General features: G+C 43.5%; 2 protein-coding genes across 3 annotated transcripts in view; both read right to left on the minus strand.

Annotated features, from left to right (window-relative positions):
* Positions 1-631: 631 nt before the first annotated feature.
* On the minus strand, positions 632-11,114 carry hspb8 (heat shock protein b8). The gene is made up of 3 exons (XM_037099297.1): positions 10,359-11,114; positions 7,207-7,270; positions 632-2,027 (listed from the first exon to the last, which is right to left on the minus strand). The coding sequence occupies exons 1-3, from the start codon at positions 10,783-10,785 to the stop codon at positions 1,853-1,855; spliced, it is 666 nt and encodes a 221-aa protein (XP_036955192.1). The 5' UTR covers positions 10,786-11,114; the 3' UTR covers positions 632-1,852.
* Positions 11,115-12,437: 1,323 nt separating this feature from the next.
* srrm4 (serine/arginine repetitive matrix 4) overlaps positions 12,438-18,802 on the minus strand; it is a 70,037-nt gene continuing 63,672 nt past the window's right edge. For both annotated transcript variants that reach the window (XM_037096855.1, XM_037096854.1), the window contains 5 exons: positions 17,524-17,846; positions 17,152-17,346; positions 16,782-16,883; positions 16,510-16,665; positions 12,438-15,445 (listed from right to left, as the gene is read on the minus strand). In XM_037096855.1, the coding sequence (XP_036952750.1) occupies positions 15,163-15,445; positions 16,510-16,665; positions 16,782-16,883; positions 17,152-17,346; positions 17,524-17,846 (1,059 nt within the window). In that variant the 3' untranslated portion in view covers positions 12,438-15,162. The remainder of the gene's footprint in view (positions 15,446-16,509; positions 16,666-16,781; positions 16,884-17,151; positions 17,347-17,523; positions 17,847-18,802) is intronic.

The raw sequence follows: 18,802 nt of genomic DNA on the forward strand, positions 1-18,802 counted from the left end.
AAAAAAGAGATTAATTATCAGGCTGTTTCAGCTAAGAGGTTTTGACATTAATCAGATACTATATGTTTGCACAGCTGTGCATTAGTCACTTCTACACGGGTAACTTGCCCAAGGAGGAACTGGCCTGACTCCAAATGTGCTGTTGCCATGGCAGCGTCAAGTCCACACATATCATCTAATACCAATAAACACAACAGTTTATGTGAGCTGGCACGTCACACAAAGCGGCGCCTTTGCCCAGCCAAACCCATGGAGGCCTTTTGTTGCTTCCACAGTGTGGCTCCAGTTTGGAAACTTTTTTTTTAATTCAAACTGATCATCCCTCCTGATTCCAAAACACAGAGAAGATTACGTTATTTTGCATCACACAACATGCAATGGAACTGCCCCATTTTTTTTTTTTTTTTGCACTCTTGCATACAAAAGCTCTGGCAGCGCTGCCTCCGTGCGTCCGGGCCGTTCTGCAGCGCACAGCGACGCCAATCTCAACCCCAGCACTAAACCCTCTGCTAATCTGCTGCCCAATTCCTTCTGTTATCCAACAATAACACCACAGGCTCCCTGGATCCCTGGAACCCAGCCTGTGAGGGGCACGGTTCTCAATAAAAAAGACACAGATGTTAAGACACACTGAGAGACTGGCTGGACATTTTTTATTGCGTCAGCCAATACAAAGACATCAACAGAAAGGAAGGCAGGAAACAAACGTCTTCGGCATATGAGCGCGGTCTGTCCGCTCCAACAGTCATGCAGCCGTCTTATCTGAACGCCCGAATAGAAAAGAAAGATGCAAACCATATTGCAAAACCTGGAACACTTCAGATGAGTATTTTTTCATGAATTGGCACATATTGAAGTATATTTACAATACACAGTGTGGATGCACACAATTCACCTTCTAATGAAGCCACAAAAGGTAACTTACTTTCGTTTCTTGTCAGTTTAAGTGACATTCATTAACTCAAAAGATAAACAACTGTGGACTGAAGGAAGTCAAGGCACTCAAGTTAATAAAGACACATCGTCACTTCTCACAAGAAAAAAAATCACATTAAACACATTTAATGCAAAGACTGTTTCACTAAATGAATGGCATGGTAATATAAATACAAGTATGAATTTTGATCTTGAGAGGTTCACACAGTGTCATGGATTACTGAGGATATCACTGTGGCCCAGCAGCTCTTGCACACGCTCAAACTGCACCCATTATATTTTATTCAAGCAGTAAAAGACAAGTTAACACACCGAGGGGTTCCGGAAGTTGTAGCTTTTTGAAAATCTCTGATCTTCAGTACCCCAAAAATTTTGCCTTGTTTTGTCGTCGTCACAGAGCTCAGCCTTAATTTTTATAAAAATGAAAAAAAAAAACATTCAGAACATTTACTGATCTGAAGATATACATAAACCTCTCCAGAGACTCTTCAGACCATGCGGATCACCTTCCACGCCATGAAAAAACAAAAAAAAACAAAAAACCTTCTCAAGTTTGTGACTGAAAGGTCAGAAATAACATCTGTTTTTTTCTCTTAATGCAACAAAACATTCTGTTTAAACATCTGATAGAAAGTACGTCAATAATCATACATAATAAGTGATGGATAGGAGAGTTGCAACGAGGGCAACCGGTTATAAATTATCTTTAAGTTTCAGAAAACCGGTTGCTTAACTCTGTGACTCAATTTTGCCTTGTGCAGCTTTCAGAAAGATATCAAACTGGACTTTTCTTTCATATTTTACACAATTTGATTCCAGGTGTCTAACAACATGAAGCTGAAGGCCACACATTTTATACCAAACTAGTAATCAGTTTCGCAGGATGATCTGTTAATGTTAATTGTCAGGTGGCAGTTTAGACCACCGGGGCCTCTTGGGGCTTCTGGGCCTCCACCTCTAGTGTGTCACCAGGCTGGGAGGGGTCATTGCTGAACAGGTAGTACGGAGGCGTCTGCCGGGCTTCGATAATAAGGACGCCCTCGGGGGACAGGGAGGCAAAAACTGTCAGGGGGTCCACATCTATCGGGATCCTGGTGAAAACAGAGGAGAAGAGGGGTGAGAATACGGTAACTTTTTTATGCAAGGATGGTTTACATGTTACGAGCAGAAGAAGTTTGCTCGGTGGAAAATCTGCACTCAGCACATTTAAAAGCACGAGTGGGAGGAACAAAATAAGAAGAGCGGTGAGGAGAAAACAGCCCGGAGGAACATTTCAAGTTCCTGCTTGGAGGTCATTCAAGACTCTGTGACATTTTCCTTCGTAACAGCTGCAGTGAGATATTGTTAAATGCTGGAGTTTTTTTTATATTTTCCGTTTATTGACACAGTGTCCGTGCCCATAAACAGCCAGCAGTCGGATGATTTTAACGCTCCCGGAATGACTCGGCTCAGGATTTTGACTGTTATTAAAAATAGTTTCGCCCTGTCCTCCTTGGCTAACGCTCAGTTTTATCTCGCACCTTCGGAGCTGAACTGAAAAGCCATCGGGGGTTTTCATTAAACACCCCACGGACCTGCAGCAAAGAGGAGGGAGGGGGAAGGAAAAAAACGCAGGGTGGGACCAGCTGTGGGCTCTCCAAAACAAAGTCTGACTCCAATTAATGTGTGCGTCTGTCGATGCGTTCCATCGGTGTATACCTTCCTAACCTGCTGCTCACTTCTGTCATAGGCAACAGCTAATTGTGTGTCTGGCATTTTTTTTTCTCTTTGCCTCGCCTTTGACACGTCTCATGCTTAAAATGTTATATTTTCCACGGCAGAGTGGGATAATTGGCTTCCAAATCTTGCAGGCGGATACAAAGTGTCGAGCAGTTCGCTTAAGGTTTACTTATATCGAACTTTATGTACACTTTAGAAACAATTAGATTTAAAGTTTTATTCTCAAAACAATACACATCCCTTTTTGGAATGAATGTCCTCACGAACCTGCTGTGGAGGCACACACAGAGAGAGAGAGAGATCCAGGGAACTCTGTGTGGCCAAATATGGGTATTGTAGGTTTTCTGTGCGAGCAGCCAAGTGTCTTTGGGAGTTAATATAAACATCAGGCTACAGTGGCTCAGAGGAGGAGACTGCGGATTCACCCTCCATTTAATTAGAGAGGACCCTCCACCGGCGTCACACTCCGCTGAGAAATACAAGTCACAGAGGGCTGATAACTTCACCTCATAGAGAGCAGACAGACATGGAGGTAAGGTCAGGTCTATTTGTGTAGCCAAACATCACAAGCGTCTCTGCAAGCTCTGCAGGCTCACTTCGACAACAACATCCCCCAGACCGAGGATCGCAGAAGAAGACACGCAGGGGAAAAAACAAAAAATTGTGGAAATGACTACAGACGCAATAGGAGCTGTTATTATAAAAGGCAATTACAAAGAAAACAGAGAGTAGGTGTAACAGCAACATAAATATGGAGTCCAACAGTTTATAGTAAATCCAATTTTAGATAGGACAAGACCAATAAAACATGTCCGCAGAGACAGGCTGCAGGAAACAGGTCCCTGAAAACGTCCTCATCTGTTCCAAGGCGCTCAGGTACACGTGAGTTTGTGTTAGTGGCCTGGCGGAGCTCGCAGCATGTGTCGGGGAAGCGTAAGCTCTAAAGATGGTGAGGCCCGGATGTTTGACGAACACTCATTAAGACCTCATATAGTAAAATGAGGCCTTACATTTAAGGAAAATTAAAGATGGCTTAACTCCCGTGCCAAATTCTTAACAACTCTCACAGTGGAGCATAAGAAAACCTGACTCGAAACATCACAAACAAGGTTTTGCGTATGAACCAGAACAGGAAGTTTATTAGCTTTTGAGATATTTCAATCTGGACCAAAGAAGTGGGCTGTCTGACCCACATGACTCTAGCATGGCTAATAATGATTGAATCACCTGGTCAGTACAATGTTTACTCTGCCAATACACTGAGGAAAATGACTTTAAAGCTGGAATTTGAAGTTGGTGTAAGCCAGGATTAATGTTTCATGTTTTTTCACTTATCAATTCCCTCCCAGGCACACACGCAGGCCCACGCATGTGTCAGTATCTCGCCCACCCCACCTTCCTTCAAGGAGCCAATTGCAGCGAAGCAAAGTTGCCCCTTTCTGACAAAGTCAAATCACTCAGCCGGCCCATTACGTAGGACTCGGGCAGAAACCTTATCTGTCCAGTTCGGGGAGTTTATTTACTTCTGGCAAGCGCATGTTTTATCTCACACATTGATTTTGTACAGCTGCCAAAAAGCTGTCCAATATGCTTTTCCCCTGAAGAGATACTGAGGCAGAGAGAGACAAGACAGTGAGACCGGACAGTGAGTGAGGGTGTGTTCACGGAGTGTGTGCGGCGCGTAAAGCATACTGTGTAGCCGTGTGCTCCTTCCCACACACCCAGACACAGTGCACATGAGTCGGCACAGTGGTATCATGCGTCTCGTGAGGTTGGAAACAGAGGCAGAGCCAAATATTCTTAAATAACTAACAACCAAAAAGCGAAGGCACAAACAGACGGGAGGTGCTGTGTTGCCGCTGGGCTACATGACCCGAGGTCTTCACGCTACCTTTGCCCTCAGAACTTGTTCGACAACAACAGATTTGGTTAATAACTGACATATTTCTACCTGGTTGGCAGAACTTGTTCACTGCATCATCAGTGTGCTCCATAAATGATTTCTAACTTTAACTGCCGGGGTCTGTACTCTTTTAGAAGCATCTCCCTTAATCTGCTGTCCTCTCTGCCTGTAGTGAGTGAAACATGTGCATTCCCTTGAAGGTCAAACATGCAGTATGTGTCTTAAACATCTAAAAAAGGACTGAACTCACAGTAGGTTTAAGTTCAAAATACTTAAAATGTTCAGAGTGTAACACATTCAAAGGGAAGATTGCATTTTACCCCACTACATTATTCTACGAGCCTTTTTAAGTTTCTAGTTATTTTGCAGACAAGGATTTTAAATATAAAACATGCTTAGTTTATAAAAATATATGTAAAATAGTAAAAGTTCCACTTCATTAAATGTGCAACATTAAAATGTTAAACTAGTGCATCTGTAATAATAATCCAATGATATAATAATATAATAATAAAGCACTCTGAGAATAAACATTTGGCTGATCATACATTCGTACCGTCACCTAAGCACAGCAAACTAATCTTCATAATTGATAACCTGCCAGGATTTTATTGGTCAATCAGCGGAGTTGTCTACACATATCAGACAATATAAGTTTATAAATATCAAGGCTACTTGTTAAAAGTTCTTGTTTTGTCCGACCAGCAGTCCAAAACACAAAGTTTTCAGTTTCCTGTCTGGTTTAAGTAAATGATTTTGAAAAACCTCACAGCTGTCCAGTTGAAAATATATGATTGGGCATCAGGCTGTTAAACTGTCCTTGTGGATGGTGGATTGAAGTTTTCACATCGTGCAACCTTTATCTCCTCTTTATACTGTGCTAGTAACCGACAAGTGTGACGGTTTCCAGCTATCTTTAAAGCGTTTTGTTGCCTTTTTTAAAAACTGTAAAACAAGAAAAGTTTGTTGCTAATCTTACCATAAGAAACAGAATGAAAAATTAGCTGCAGCTTCAATAAAAAAAAAAAAAAACGCATTCTCAGCCACACAAACTGTGACTCGTCTGGGCTTATCTCTCGCTTTCATATAACCAGAGGATTTGGGTATCGAGGTCAGTTATTTATATATGACCCCCGCTCCCTCCTCCCTCCACCATCGCTCCCCCCACTCTCTATATATTCAGTGTGTCATTGGTTTTAGGTTCCGCTTAGCCAAGAAGCGCAGGCCTGATCGGGGGGGGGGGGGGGGGGGGGGGGGGGGGGCTTTCCAATTAAAACGATTGTGATATGAGCGCAACTGCTTACTAATTAGCCAACAGGAAATTAGCAGAACTGGAGTGACGCGCCAGCGAGACGGGCGACTCGCACCAGAGATTAGCGCTGCTGTTTGAAGTCTTCCCACCACCCAATTAAACGGGCAGAGGCGAGGAGCCGGGCACGTTGTGGAAACTTCTGTGGCCTGTTTGGCTTGGATGAGCTACAGGATGATAAGTTTACGATATGTAAGACATCTGTGCAGCCCAGTGCTACACACCGACACTTCTCCATGTTGTGCCTGCTGCGGGATTCTAGCGGCAGTAAGTGGAGTCAACAATTTTCGATTGAAGAGTCGTTTGTCCATTCAAAGACGATATGACTCCGCAGCAGCTATACAAAAACGTGTTAAAGTGAGATCTGTGGACGACGTGCTTCCATGTTGTTGAATAAGGAAATGGTCCTCTGTCTTTCTGTCCATCCTTCTTTTAGTGGCATAGTTTGGCATAAGAAGACAAATTCCTGCCATGTGTGTAATACCCCGAAACTAAGAATCGTTGAGGGAGGTAGTGGAGTTACCATTCGCATTTTAGCAGTTACCGTAGGGTCTCCTTAACCCGATGCAATGGTTAGGCCACCCAACTGACCCCACCAACTGTGGGTGCCAGCCCTCTACTGCAAGTGCGCATTTCTTGGGACACCCCTGTCCAACAGGCTTGAAAGGGATTAGGGTGTCCGTTGGTTGCAATATGCTACAACCAACAAACTGGACCTTTAAGCTAAATGGCCACCGGTTACCGTATAGACAGAAGTGATACACAGCCCGGCTAAAAGTTTCACACTGTCAATGGGGTGATGGTAAAGCAGCAACAATAAAAGAAGAGACGGCTAATAAGTTAACATGGATGTAAACAATGCAGGTTTCTATCTTTATACATTTTCGGCAAATGTTTTATGATGAAGAAAACATTTTGTAGACTAACACACGCACAAGGTTTTGGCTGAGTAACCCTGAACGTAGACAGAAACTTAGTTTATCAGCCAACTCCACAGGGCACCTTTACGGAAATACAATGTACCAGCAGTTAAATTTTACACTTGACAGTGTGAAAAATCAAAACTCTGGAAACATGTATTTTGGCCGAGAGCTGTTACAGATCATTTTCAGTTTTGACACTTGAAAGTATCAGATCAAGGGGTCTGACAAACAACTCCCCAGGATTTGTCAAATACGTGACTCATAAAAAAAAAATCTGATTTTAGAAGCAACACATATTCATTCAGACATTTGCGGTCAGTAAAATGAGGAAAATTGAAGCCCTCAGTGTCCATAGTGTGCAGACAAACACTGGGGAAAACTAAAAGAGTAGGTTCAGAGAGTGATGAGATACTCACTGTATCTTCTTTGTGAAATTCTTTGTCACAATGCCTCCCTCTTCCTGCTTCTCTTCATGCTTCCCTGTTCGAAAGAAACATCAGTGGATGAGTGAGTGAGTCCATGAACCTTAAATAACTTATAAGGTTGTGCAACAGTTAAGCAACCATGCACACTTTTCCATTACTCAATCCCAGCAGTGGTTTTGCGTTGGGACCTCTGGATGGGTTTCAGTGAACATGTTGAAATTAAGAAACACCCTTTACATTTTGTTCTTCCAAGAGTGATTCTCCTGACGAAAGACGCTCAGACCTGATGTTTGGGAGAACAACTTAGCCTGGTAACCCCCCCCTCCCTCCACCCTCTACTCCTGGCTCTGTTTATGGCCGTTTTATCTCTCAGGCTTGCTAGCAGCTGCTCTGGGGCTGCTAAATATCGCCGGCAGCGTGGCCTACCCCCCGCGCCCCCCCCAACAAGCCGGCTCTACTATGCGCTACCTTATACCCACAAGGTGATGTCTCTGCCTGCCAGAAGTGCTGCACTCCACCAGAGATTGAGGGGGGAATACAACTCCAGAGAGACATGTGCTAAGATCAGCGGTGAAGTCATGAGAGTATCATTCAAACCCCTTCATGACGTAAGACTAAAGTTGCAATCTAAATGTCTGAATGGATGATGGAGGTTTGGTCAGAGAGTAGTCCAACCAGCCGCTGCCTCTCCTTGTTGTTAAGTCTTTTATGACAGAGGTGCCAAATTCCAGATCTTCTGTGTAATGCTGTATGTTCTGGGAGGAGATGTTATCGCAGTGGATAGTTTATGAAAATGTTTTTCTGCCTCTGCTGCTATGTAGGACACAACTACGACAACAACAATGACGACGACTAGAGCCGGGAATGCTGCATCACTCTGCATCACATTCACCTCCGATCGACGGAGCATTTTAGCGTCTTTCAGCTCATTGTTTTGGTTTCATGGGCAACAGCTCTTTATATATATATATATATATATATAATATATATATATAATATTTATATTTACTTGCTTCCTTCTACAGAGCGGTGATTAAAAAAGAAGACGACGATGGCGAACATGCACTTGAAAACGGATCGTTTTTCCTGGATGGGCGGTGAAATGGGGTTTTCAGGAGCATTTACCTGAAAACGTTAATACGCATGCGTCAAGTGGGGCCGTGGTGGCGACAGTGAGGTGGGGTCTCCATAAGATTACACTTTGGGAAACTGGTTTCAAAAGTTTGTATTTCCAGGCGCCCAAAACGCTGCTGTTACGTGAACAAACGGCTTTAACACAAACAGTGGTTTGTCGTTTTCTCCTTGTAAAGAGCCTCTGTGTGTATCCATATGCGAATGTTGCTCTGTGTCTGGTGAAAAAAATGTCAGCGTTGCCTTTGAAGGACTGGGGCACCAAATTAGCTTCCATTAGATGCACTTTGTTCTCTACATCTGTTGCTTAACATCCTACATAACAGTTGTTTTTTTTTTGTCTTTTTTCTTTTTTTTCCCCGTGCTGTCCCTGAAATAAACAAACACGGCTTATTCCACTAAGTGGCCAACAATCTGTTTTAACAATGTTTTAAAATGAGTGCTGAGACATTAAAGCAGTGATTCTGACTCTCTTCATTTCAGTCTTGGATCTTTAGTCTTTAAGCCGGACATTCATTGAATTTGACCAGCAAAGAAACATTTTCATGACACCACTCGTCAGATTTGTCAGCGACGACAATGGTGAGTACACTCAGCCCATCTGAAGCTTGTTGAACATTTGTTCGTTCATGTACTGAACACCTTGAACACGCTTGTATCTCCCTCCCCCTCACACTTATAGAACGGGGTCGAGTCACTGCGGCGGGCAGGCAGGCCCAACATGGCGCTGATTGAATGACCCAGCTGGCATACCAACAATGTGTTTATAAAAAACTCTTGAGTTGGGGGGCCTGCTGTCCTCTGTGCCCCCTTCAGCCCCGGGTATCCCTGGAATTCATCTATCTTGTGAAAACACTGACACGAGGAAGCAATTTCTACAACTTGCTCCCATAATCAGCCACTGAGATAAAACGAGGCACCAGCAGAGATGAAAAACTGCACGAGGAGGACTGCTGGGTGCAAGTGTGATCCTATTTCCAGAACATTCCCTCCCGTGTTTAATGGCAGCGGGCGGCCTTGTCTTATTGTAAACAGAGACTGTTGTCACGGGCCTTGCCTTGCCTTTAAATCTAAATCGAGCTCATGGGTGACGGTGGGAGTGATTCTCCAGGAATCTGAAACAGGTGTCTAAGCTCGAGGATCTGCCTGCCAACGCGCAAGTCCCAGTCCCCAAAATCTGTCGAGGCCCTTCCATATCAAGACTCATCAGATTAATGCTGAGACCATGTTGCTCCGCCGAGGCTTTTCATTGTGCCGCTTCAAGTCTGCTGCCAGAGTGAAGGAGCTGATATATTTCTTGGCCAGGTTAAAGTAAAGGATTGTGATGTGTATGCTCTGCTTCACTGAGATCTGTAGTGATCCTCGCTTTGGACTCCTACTTTTGATCATATTTCATGTGTCTCTTACTTTTCTGGTGTCTTGTTTACAACCGGTAAAAGGTTTGTTCTACACAGGTTTTAGAAATATTGATGCCAGGAGTGCATATTCCCCCCGCGAGACCCCAGCCCGGCCAGCCTGTGAAAAGGTTTACCACCAAAAAAGGTTGTAAAATGTTACAGTTGTTCATTTTGATGAAGCATAACTGTTTTCTTGGAACTGTCCTTAAGCACTGGTCTAAATGCTGTTTTAAGTTCTTCAGTCCACCCAGTCAGAGATACATCTGAGCAAATCAAATTTATAGATATTAAGTCCTAGATGTGGCAGCAATACTGAGGACATGACCTCAGTGTCCTCGGTGTCAACAACAGCCCTGCAAAGTCATGTTTATCACAAGCACATTAAACTATTTTCCCTATTACATGTGCTCTCTTGCATTTCATGGCTTAAATTGAACTCATCACTCTCACATTCTGTGTATCTGACCTGTTAGATCTAAAGTTGAGGAGGCATCTCTCATATTAATCAACGCTTCTTACCGCTCCCATGAGCTTGATAATAAAGTTAAGTGCCCTCTCCTGAAAAAGGGGGTAATATTTCAGATATGACCTTTGCCACGGCGTCCAAAAACTCACCTGACACCTCTACAAACCCGTCCCTCGTTTTGACGTTTAGTTCCTCTGGTTTGAAGCTGTGGACGTTCACGCAAACTTTCCAGGGCTCCCCCCCGGTGGTGATGGGGGAGCTCCGGGAGGAAGGCTCGCCGTACCGGCTGGTGTACACCGTGGGGCCTCCCGCGGACTGACGCGCGGGGAAGCCCGTGCGTAAGCCGCTGCTGAAGGGCGAGGTGCTGAGGCGCGAGCTGAGCCGACCCGGCCGAGCCCAGCCCGGCCAGTCCATCGCCAGCTCATCGGGGAAAGGCGGCATCCCAAAGTCATCCTCTATAAACCGCGACGCGAGCTGATCCCTGAACGGAGACTGATCTCTGAACGGCGACTCTCCAAACGGGTCCCTGGGAAACCGCTGCCGGTTCCCCAACGTGTAGAAGTCTCCCTCTGCCATGTCCCGCTCACTTTAACACTAGGCAAAGTCCTGTATGTGTGCCAAGAAACCCTGAGCGAAACTTTTTCTTAAAAAAAAATAAAATAAATAAAAATACAAAAAAAATACAAATTTAATGTTTTAATAAACTTTATCTCTTTTGGATTAGACGCATCACCGTTACGCAGTCAGTCGCCGTCGACCCAACCGCAATCTCCGAAGCGTACGCTGCCTTTTTCCCTTGAACCTCGGACTAATTCCTCCTGGCGGTGGGTTTTATACCGGACCGGAGATTTCCCAGACGTGAGTCGACACAGAGCAAGTGTCGGGAAAGTGCTGGGAGGATCTGGAGAGAGCGCACACTGCAAAAAGACACCCGCCTGAGAAGTCTGCAGACTCACCAGATCTTTAAAGAAGACGACAAATGTTTAAAACGACAGCCTCGTCTCATCTTAGTCAACTCTCCCAGCTCAGCATTAGAGTCAACAATCAGGCTGGGACTGATATTAAGGTTAAATAACTCGCTGGTGTGGATATTTTTTGCAGTGCAGGCGCGACAGCTGACCGAAGACCAGCCCCCCTTTTCTACCAAAAATAAGTTAGTCCACAGTCAGTCACTCAGAGCTGGATCTCTCTCCCCGCTGTGAGTCACCGCCTTTTTAATAGAGCATAACGCAGAGCTTCAGGTTGAACGCTGATGTCACAGCACGGATAAAACAAACCAGCTAAGAAGTCAACTTTGGGAACATGTGCTTACTGCAAGTGTTTTCATCTGTGTTCAGAGCGCAAGACAAGAATGCAGAGGCGTTTTTTTTTCTGTTCAGTTCAGAATATGATTTGACATAGTTTATTCCAAACACGCAGTGAACGGTGGGGTTGGTTTTCATGGGGTCCGTTCAATTTTCTGATACAATGTGGAGTTCACACTTGACAACGTGGCAGTGTGGAAAACCAGATGCTTTTGGGGAGAATATGCATAATGTTAACACTTGGAACACTGGACCACTATTGCTATATGACCTTGTCACTGGGAGCTTTAACATAAGGAAAGATCAGATCTGCAGCACAAAGACATTAGAGTCCTTTGATTGATGCCCCGACTGGCACGTTGTCTTTGTTCCCCTCTCACTGCCTCACAGTTTTAACATCCAACAAGGCCCAAATCACATTCTGTCAATCAAAAAGTCACACATTTTGTATCGTTTATACAATGCAGATGCATATTTACACCACAGTCATTACATGTTAAAAATCATTTTGCACAAGCACTGATGTAAACTTTACATTTGTGAGATGGAGAGAGGGCCGTCGGCCCGGGTGCCCGTCCTAGAGAGTTTATCAGCACGGCTGCACGAATCTTCCGCTGGCACCTAGTCGACACCGGTTGACACGAGTCATCGCCGCTTTGGAGTTTACGAATGACTTTTGTGCCAAGTTCCTTCCTCTTTCAGCGCCATATTTCCCTCATCCGTCCAATTTAGTTGACATTCAGGGAAATAAGCTGAGAGTATTGAGTGCATAGAGAGCAGTCTGTCAGGCCTGGAGCAGTTTCGCAGACAGAATGATGGATTTGAAATGATTGAGATATATATCTCTGTTAATTATGTGGTAAGGCAGTTTCAAACTTTGTTTTTTTTTGTTTTTTTGTTTTGTTTTTTTCTCAGATTCAAACTAGGCAGTTTAAGTTAAGCAGCCTTGGAAAAATAACTTTAACGGAGTTGTCTGACATTTTTAGGAAACACTGTATGCTTATTTGCTTTCTTGCCAAGTGTCAGATGAAGATTGATGCCATGATGAGTTTGAAGTAATGATCAGCTGCTGGATAGCTTAGCATAGCGTAAAGACTGGAAACAAGGGCAAACAGCAAAGGATCCATTCACCAGCACCTCTGAGGTTCACTCATTTACATGGTATGTCTCATTTGTTCAATCCTGTGGTTTTATGGGTAGTTATGCACCACTGTCTCTTGGCTGGGTTTTGAGGATTTCTTGCACCTGGTTGAGAATAAGTTGAGCACAAAACCTACCATATAAACAAACTAGTCAATTTTACACTCAAAGTTTCGTCTGGTTATATATTTTGAAAAGTGAGCTTTTAAGGTGTTGGTCAGCAGGTTTTTTTCACACTTTGATAAAGCCAATCTGGCTCTTTCCGTATTTCCAGTCTTTGAGCTTAACCTAGTTAGCCCGCTGCTAGCTCTATCTTCTTATTTAAAGATGCAAAATTTAAGAATTTTAATGAAAAACATTTGAAAATGAACTAGTATCATCCACAAAATGTGAAGAAATATCAGTTTTGATGTCATGACGACGTACTTCGTTGCATGGTTACCAAAGTAGCTGAGATATGAAGTTAGCATGCTAGACAGTTAGCTCCAGTTTGTCCCCCATCCAAGTCCTGACCACTAGCTGCAAGGCTATCTGAGCTGACTAGCTGAAAGCAGCAACAGCTAACAGCGGTTTGCTCTTACGCTGGTGCTATCCTGCCCCCTGTTTGTTACAAGTTAACTCAGCAGGTGGCCAATTCTTAACTACAGTGCCTTTATCTGATGATATGAGAGTAGTGTCACCATTCTCATCAAACTCTTGACATAAAAAGCAAATAAGCATATTTCCCAAAATGCTGACCTTCCAAAACAAAAACGGTGTGCTCTGCCATACCAGTTTTCTGCTCCTCCTACTTTTGAACACCTGCCTCTACTTTGAGGTTTATGCATGAGATGGTGACAAAACCACAGAATAATTTACAACAAACCAACAATAAATTACAGCAGTGTTATAATAACAAGTCGCCTGCGTTGCATAGAAAGATTGACCACTACTGAGAGGGACAACAAACCAATAAATATTAAATAAGTAATAAATATGTATGGTGCTGCACAATTCAAAGGTTGACCTTCTATTGTAATATAACTCAGGAATAAAAACATAGTTGACATTTGTGTTTGGTTCTGGCGCTGTCACGAGAAAAAAACATTATTCAAGTCATCTGAGAACCGACGCTGTTCAAGTTCAAGTTCAGACGTCTGTATTCAGTATGTCACCACAAAACACGAAACAGCTTTTTCTTTCAGTTTTTTTCTCTTCTTGAAATCAAATATTCTTTGAAGCATCGCAGTGAAAAAGAAAAGCCCATTGTATTTACCTTTAAAGGTGCAATATGTAAGAACTGACCGTTTGTATTCATACTCAAAACAGCAGGCAGCGTATCACTAGAGTAACCGCTAACTCTGCTGATTTAGCTGCCTTTAGCCAGTTGGCTCAATTAGCTGTGCAGCTAGCAGTCCCGACCGGGCTGATCAAAATGCTAATTTGTATCTTTGCAACACAACACGTAGAGGTCACAGCTGTTATTCACATCCTGCTGATAATTTTTGTATGCATTAACAAATTCTTTCATATTACACCTTGAGAAAAATTCACAACACTGTATTCACTGCAAGTTGCCAGGAAAATACCTCCTTTGAAACTGTCAAGATCTTTTCAAAAGAAATCCCCCTCCTTGTCCCCGCGCAATGTTTCAATTGCTCTCTGTTGTATTACATGGACTGACATTTCAATTGTTTCCCACCTGATCAGAGGATAAACTAATTTGACATTTGAGCTGACAGGCAGTTTGCTCGCCGTCAGGCCGTTCTCGACGATCCATTTTTCAGAGGAAACACGCTTGTTCTCTGGCTTGTGAAGTGTCGAGATCAGAGCAATAAACCTTTTGCCTCGTTCCTGACAGAGATCCTTCTGCAGCCATTCGTCAACACTCTGATCAAACAGATCATATGTTACATCAACACTTCGCTTCTCTACACAAAATCTACAACATACAGACCTGACATGGGATGGTAAAAGTCCGTTGTCCTATGACACCACTTTAAAAACTTTCATCAGCCAACACATATATAGCCCCCAAAACTAGACTGAATTAAGCCATTTGAACCCTTCTTGGTACCCTTCAGTTCTTATTATGTATAATCATTTTTAAAATAAATATGTTATCAGCAATTTTCAAGCATTCATTTAAAAGAATAAATTAATATGAAGTGCATGGACTTATAAATAATGTCAGTTGATCAAACACAGGAATACTGCTTCTGGCTTATGTGCAGTTTCAATTGTAAATATCTAAGAGATGAACAGTCTCAGGCCATTGTGAGTACCGATGCAAGGAGATGCAGTACGAGAACAAAACAAACAAACGAAAAGACATTCAATCTCCAATGGTCTCTGTGAGCAGAGTGAACAGGACTGCATCAGTGAAAGACAAAGTCAGACCCCTGTTGGGACATTTCCACTCAAGCGTCAGAGCGAAGATGTACGCAGTCGATTGCTCCAACGTCCCCCGTCCTCGCTCACGACTGGAAACACGACCGGTGCTTCAGTCCATTAATGTTCTCTGAGAAACCTAATGCCTGGTTTTGGTGCGTTTGTTCAACGAACCGCGACTCCTGCTGCGGCTGCTGCGGCTGCTGCGGCTCCCAAAAATGGAGTTCCAAGATGAGCTGCGGCTGTAGCTCCTGTAGGAGGAGTAGCTGTGGCTCCGGCTCCTACTCCGGCTCCGGCTGAGGCTGTGGACTGGGCTGCGACTGCGGCTGCGGGTGAAGAGGCTGCTCCAGGACGACACACTGGTGGACCGGCTGCTGGAGGAAGGACTGGGCCGGAAATAAGGGATAGGTCGCTTCCTGGCACTGTGGAGGGCCAAAAAGGAAAGTGATGTAAAACTGACAAAACAGTAGGAAAATGAAAGCACCAACTTGGTTCATTATGCCAAACCTTAAAGGGGCACTATGTAGTTTTGGAGAAGAACTTCAAACCTGAAGTTTGAGGTATAAATACAAGCTTAAATATGTTGGGTTTTTTTCTACATAACTGAATAAAAAAAGCAGTTCTCAGAGGAAAATAAGGTCCCCAGAACACTGTTTGAAGATAGAAATGTGGCAGGGTCCGCCAAACATAAAGTAAAACAGTATGAAATTGTATTGTCCTCTAAGGTCAGTTTGTTTATTCCCTTTATTCAGTCAGGAAAACAAAGAGAGCTTCTTTTTTTTTTGTTGGTTCATTATAAAAAAAATCAGTCGATTAAGATTATTCTCTTCTGATCTCCCAAAAACTACATAGTGCACCTTTAACAAGTGCACTCATTAGAAAGGTGTCGCTTGTAGTGGCAAACACACAAAATATTGCCAACCGACTGTATTGGCCTGAGCTCTACAGAGAGCCAATCTTCATCAGTGCTGCTTTCAACCGTAGCAGGCAGCTGTTTAGCTGCGAGGTGTTAGAATTCTCTGTAGAGCTGAGGGTAATCAATATACAAATGTTGAACAGTGCGGCTTTAAAGCAGTACAAATGAGTGGAGCAATAACGACATAAAAACATCATACTTGGTAATCTCTCCGTGGCTGTCACGTTCTTGTAAGCATATTTTCTAGGTGTTTGTCATTTGCTGTATGAAATGAAAGAAAATTAACACCTATTGTGCGACAGACCTGTTCTGTTCTGGAAAAAGTGAACATCAGACTTGCTCGCTCTTTTCCTCCATTTTTATGCCATCTGCTCCTTTCACACCTGCGGTGGCTTTAGAGCTGTCGTTATCTCAGCCTCTGGCTAAACACCATTACATGGTATGCAGCTCATCAACATGAGAGAAAGACTTCAGGTTGGGGGCTTTTTTTGATTTAGGGGGGTCGGAGGGTGGGACCGGCAGTACATTTGGGCATAAAACTGTATATTGTAGGCTGGGAAAAAGCCCTACCTTGTGATCCTGCGTGCCTCCAGATGGCTCGGCGAGTCTCTCCTCCTTTTCTTCATAGGAGAGTAGGATTTGCGTCTCCGTCTCTTCCCACTGACCTTATGTGCATGCTTCACATCTTTCCCTCTGGAGCTCGGTGTCCTTTTTCTGTCTCGTAGTCTGAGAAGCGGACATAACAGTGCAAACATCTTAACCACCGACAATGTAACTATACATCTGTCCTTGTCCACAACTATAAGAAGTCATTAGAAAGGGAAACGGTTTGCGAAGTGTACCTGTCAGTGCTGTATCTGGAGTAGCTTCCTCTGGAGCTCAAGCTGGCCACGCTGCCTCTTCGCCTCGGATCGGCTGAGTAACTCGGCGAGTGGGAGTACGAGCTGGCAACGAGAAGCATGACAAGGAAATTACGAATACATGCTATAATCACTTTTGATTATGCACCGCTAATTCTGATCTATTGGCATCGTGTTGCTATTAGTTGAGTTATTAGTCTTGACCTGATGGTGGTGCTGGAGAGGAAAGTTATTATGATTCATCTTTGAGTAGATGAGTAGGAGTTTAATACATGTGAGTAGAAATGCACTGACTGTAACTTGGGTTATTAGTGGATGTCAGAGAGGTACAACATAAAAGTAGTCAGGCCACCTGCAAGATGACAGCGACAGGCTTCGAGAGTAGCGTCCGGAGTATCTGGAACTCCCCGAGGATCTGCTGCGGCTCCTGCTGCTGGATGACCGGGTTTTCCGTCGCCTTCGAGATGACTTGCTCGTCCTCTGGGAGCAGCGCGAGGTCTTTGGAGGTCTCACAACCTCCACCCGACATCCCAGGGTGATCTGCTCTCTGCAAAGGGGACACGTCAAGATGTCTGAGTGACAAAGTCAGAGCTGTGCTGTTGTCTCATCACATAAGATGCACATTTCAGAGGAGGAGACAGTGTGGCAACAGAAGAAAAACAGCTTGCAGTTTTCCTGGGAAGAATTCATTCAACTTGATTATTTATTATGAGCACAACGTTACCTCTTGGGGTTTCCACTGAAAAGGGTTGCAGACAAGCCATCCTCCCCATAAGGTTTGCACAAGGAAGCGTAGCTTGTCACAGAGTTTCCTGAATCAGAGACATTGTCCCTGTCAGTGAACTTAAGCTTCTCTGGCGAGGCCAGACGTTTACAGTGGTTCCTCTTGTTGTCAATGACACTCGCCCGAGAAACACCAGTTTTGCTTGATGGCGGCGAAGATGTGTCATTCCCAGAATCGTAATCGTGCGGACCGTCGGTCTGGCTCGTTAAGTGCTGAGACCCTTTTCCGTCTAAAAGCTCGCTTCCAGGTTTTGACGACAAAATCTGCAAACAGACAAATGGGCTGCAGATTAAAACCAAGTGTGTGCCAATAAATGGAACCTGCTATCTGCTTTGAAGCACTGTGAATACTCTAGTACAAAGCCACATATCCCCTTGAAAACACAGAGAAGAGATTTCTTTTTTTTCTTTTTTCTTTTTTTTTTATTTTCTCGGGACAGAAAACTTTGAAAGATAAAGACATCATGCAAATTTTGAAGCATGCGATTAACCTCAAAAGAAAAGTCTGAACTCAACTAAAGTCAAAGAAAAATCAACAAGAAAACAAACTCAGATAAAGTAAGTCTAAAACTAAAACAATTATATGAAAGGAAGAAAGAAGAGCAGAGAAGAAAGGAAAACTATGCGTGGAAAAATCTACCAAGTCTAACTCGAGTGAAGAGTAGGAGAGTAAACAATAGCCCCATTGAAAGAAGCCTCATTTAAAGAACATTGAACAAACATCACAAAATGGGTATTATGTAGAAATGAAAAGGATTGCAGACAAAGAGAGATCCCATCAGTCTAACTAAGAAAGCCCTCAGTATAGGACAGATGACTGTGTTCTTTCTCCTGTAAGAAGTAAATAATTAACCTGCACCGACCTACAAGTAAATCCCTAAATCTGCGGATAGCATCGACTTACCAATCAAGATTTCCTCCTTAAGTAGGTAAGGTGTAAGAAAAAGGGAAGAGCGGGCAACATAAGTGCATCATTAGAGTCGTAAATTGCAAGAAAAAGACAATAACCCTCTCTTCAAACCCTGAGCCAGTTAGACTTTTATTGGCAAGTTCCTTTTTCTTTTTGTTTTCGGGAGCGAAAGGTCCCCAGTATGCTTTAAAAGTGGGCCTGTAATGCGAGTACAACTACTGCAAAGTTTTTTTTCCAAGTTACTGCAGACGTCCACAGAGGGGAAAAAAAAAGATAGTGACTATCCCAGGATCATAGTTGAGTAATCTCA

The sequence above is a fragment of the Acanthopagrus latus genome, chromosome 5 (assembly GCF_904848185.1).
Source record: "Acanthopagrus latus isolate v.2019 chromosome 5, fAcaLat1.1, whole genome shotgun sequence".
NCBI lineage: Eukaryota > Metazoa > Chordata > Actinopteri > Spariformes > Sparidae > Acanthopagrus > Acanthopagrus latus.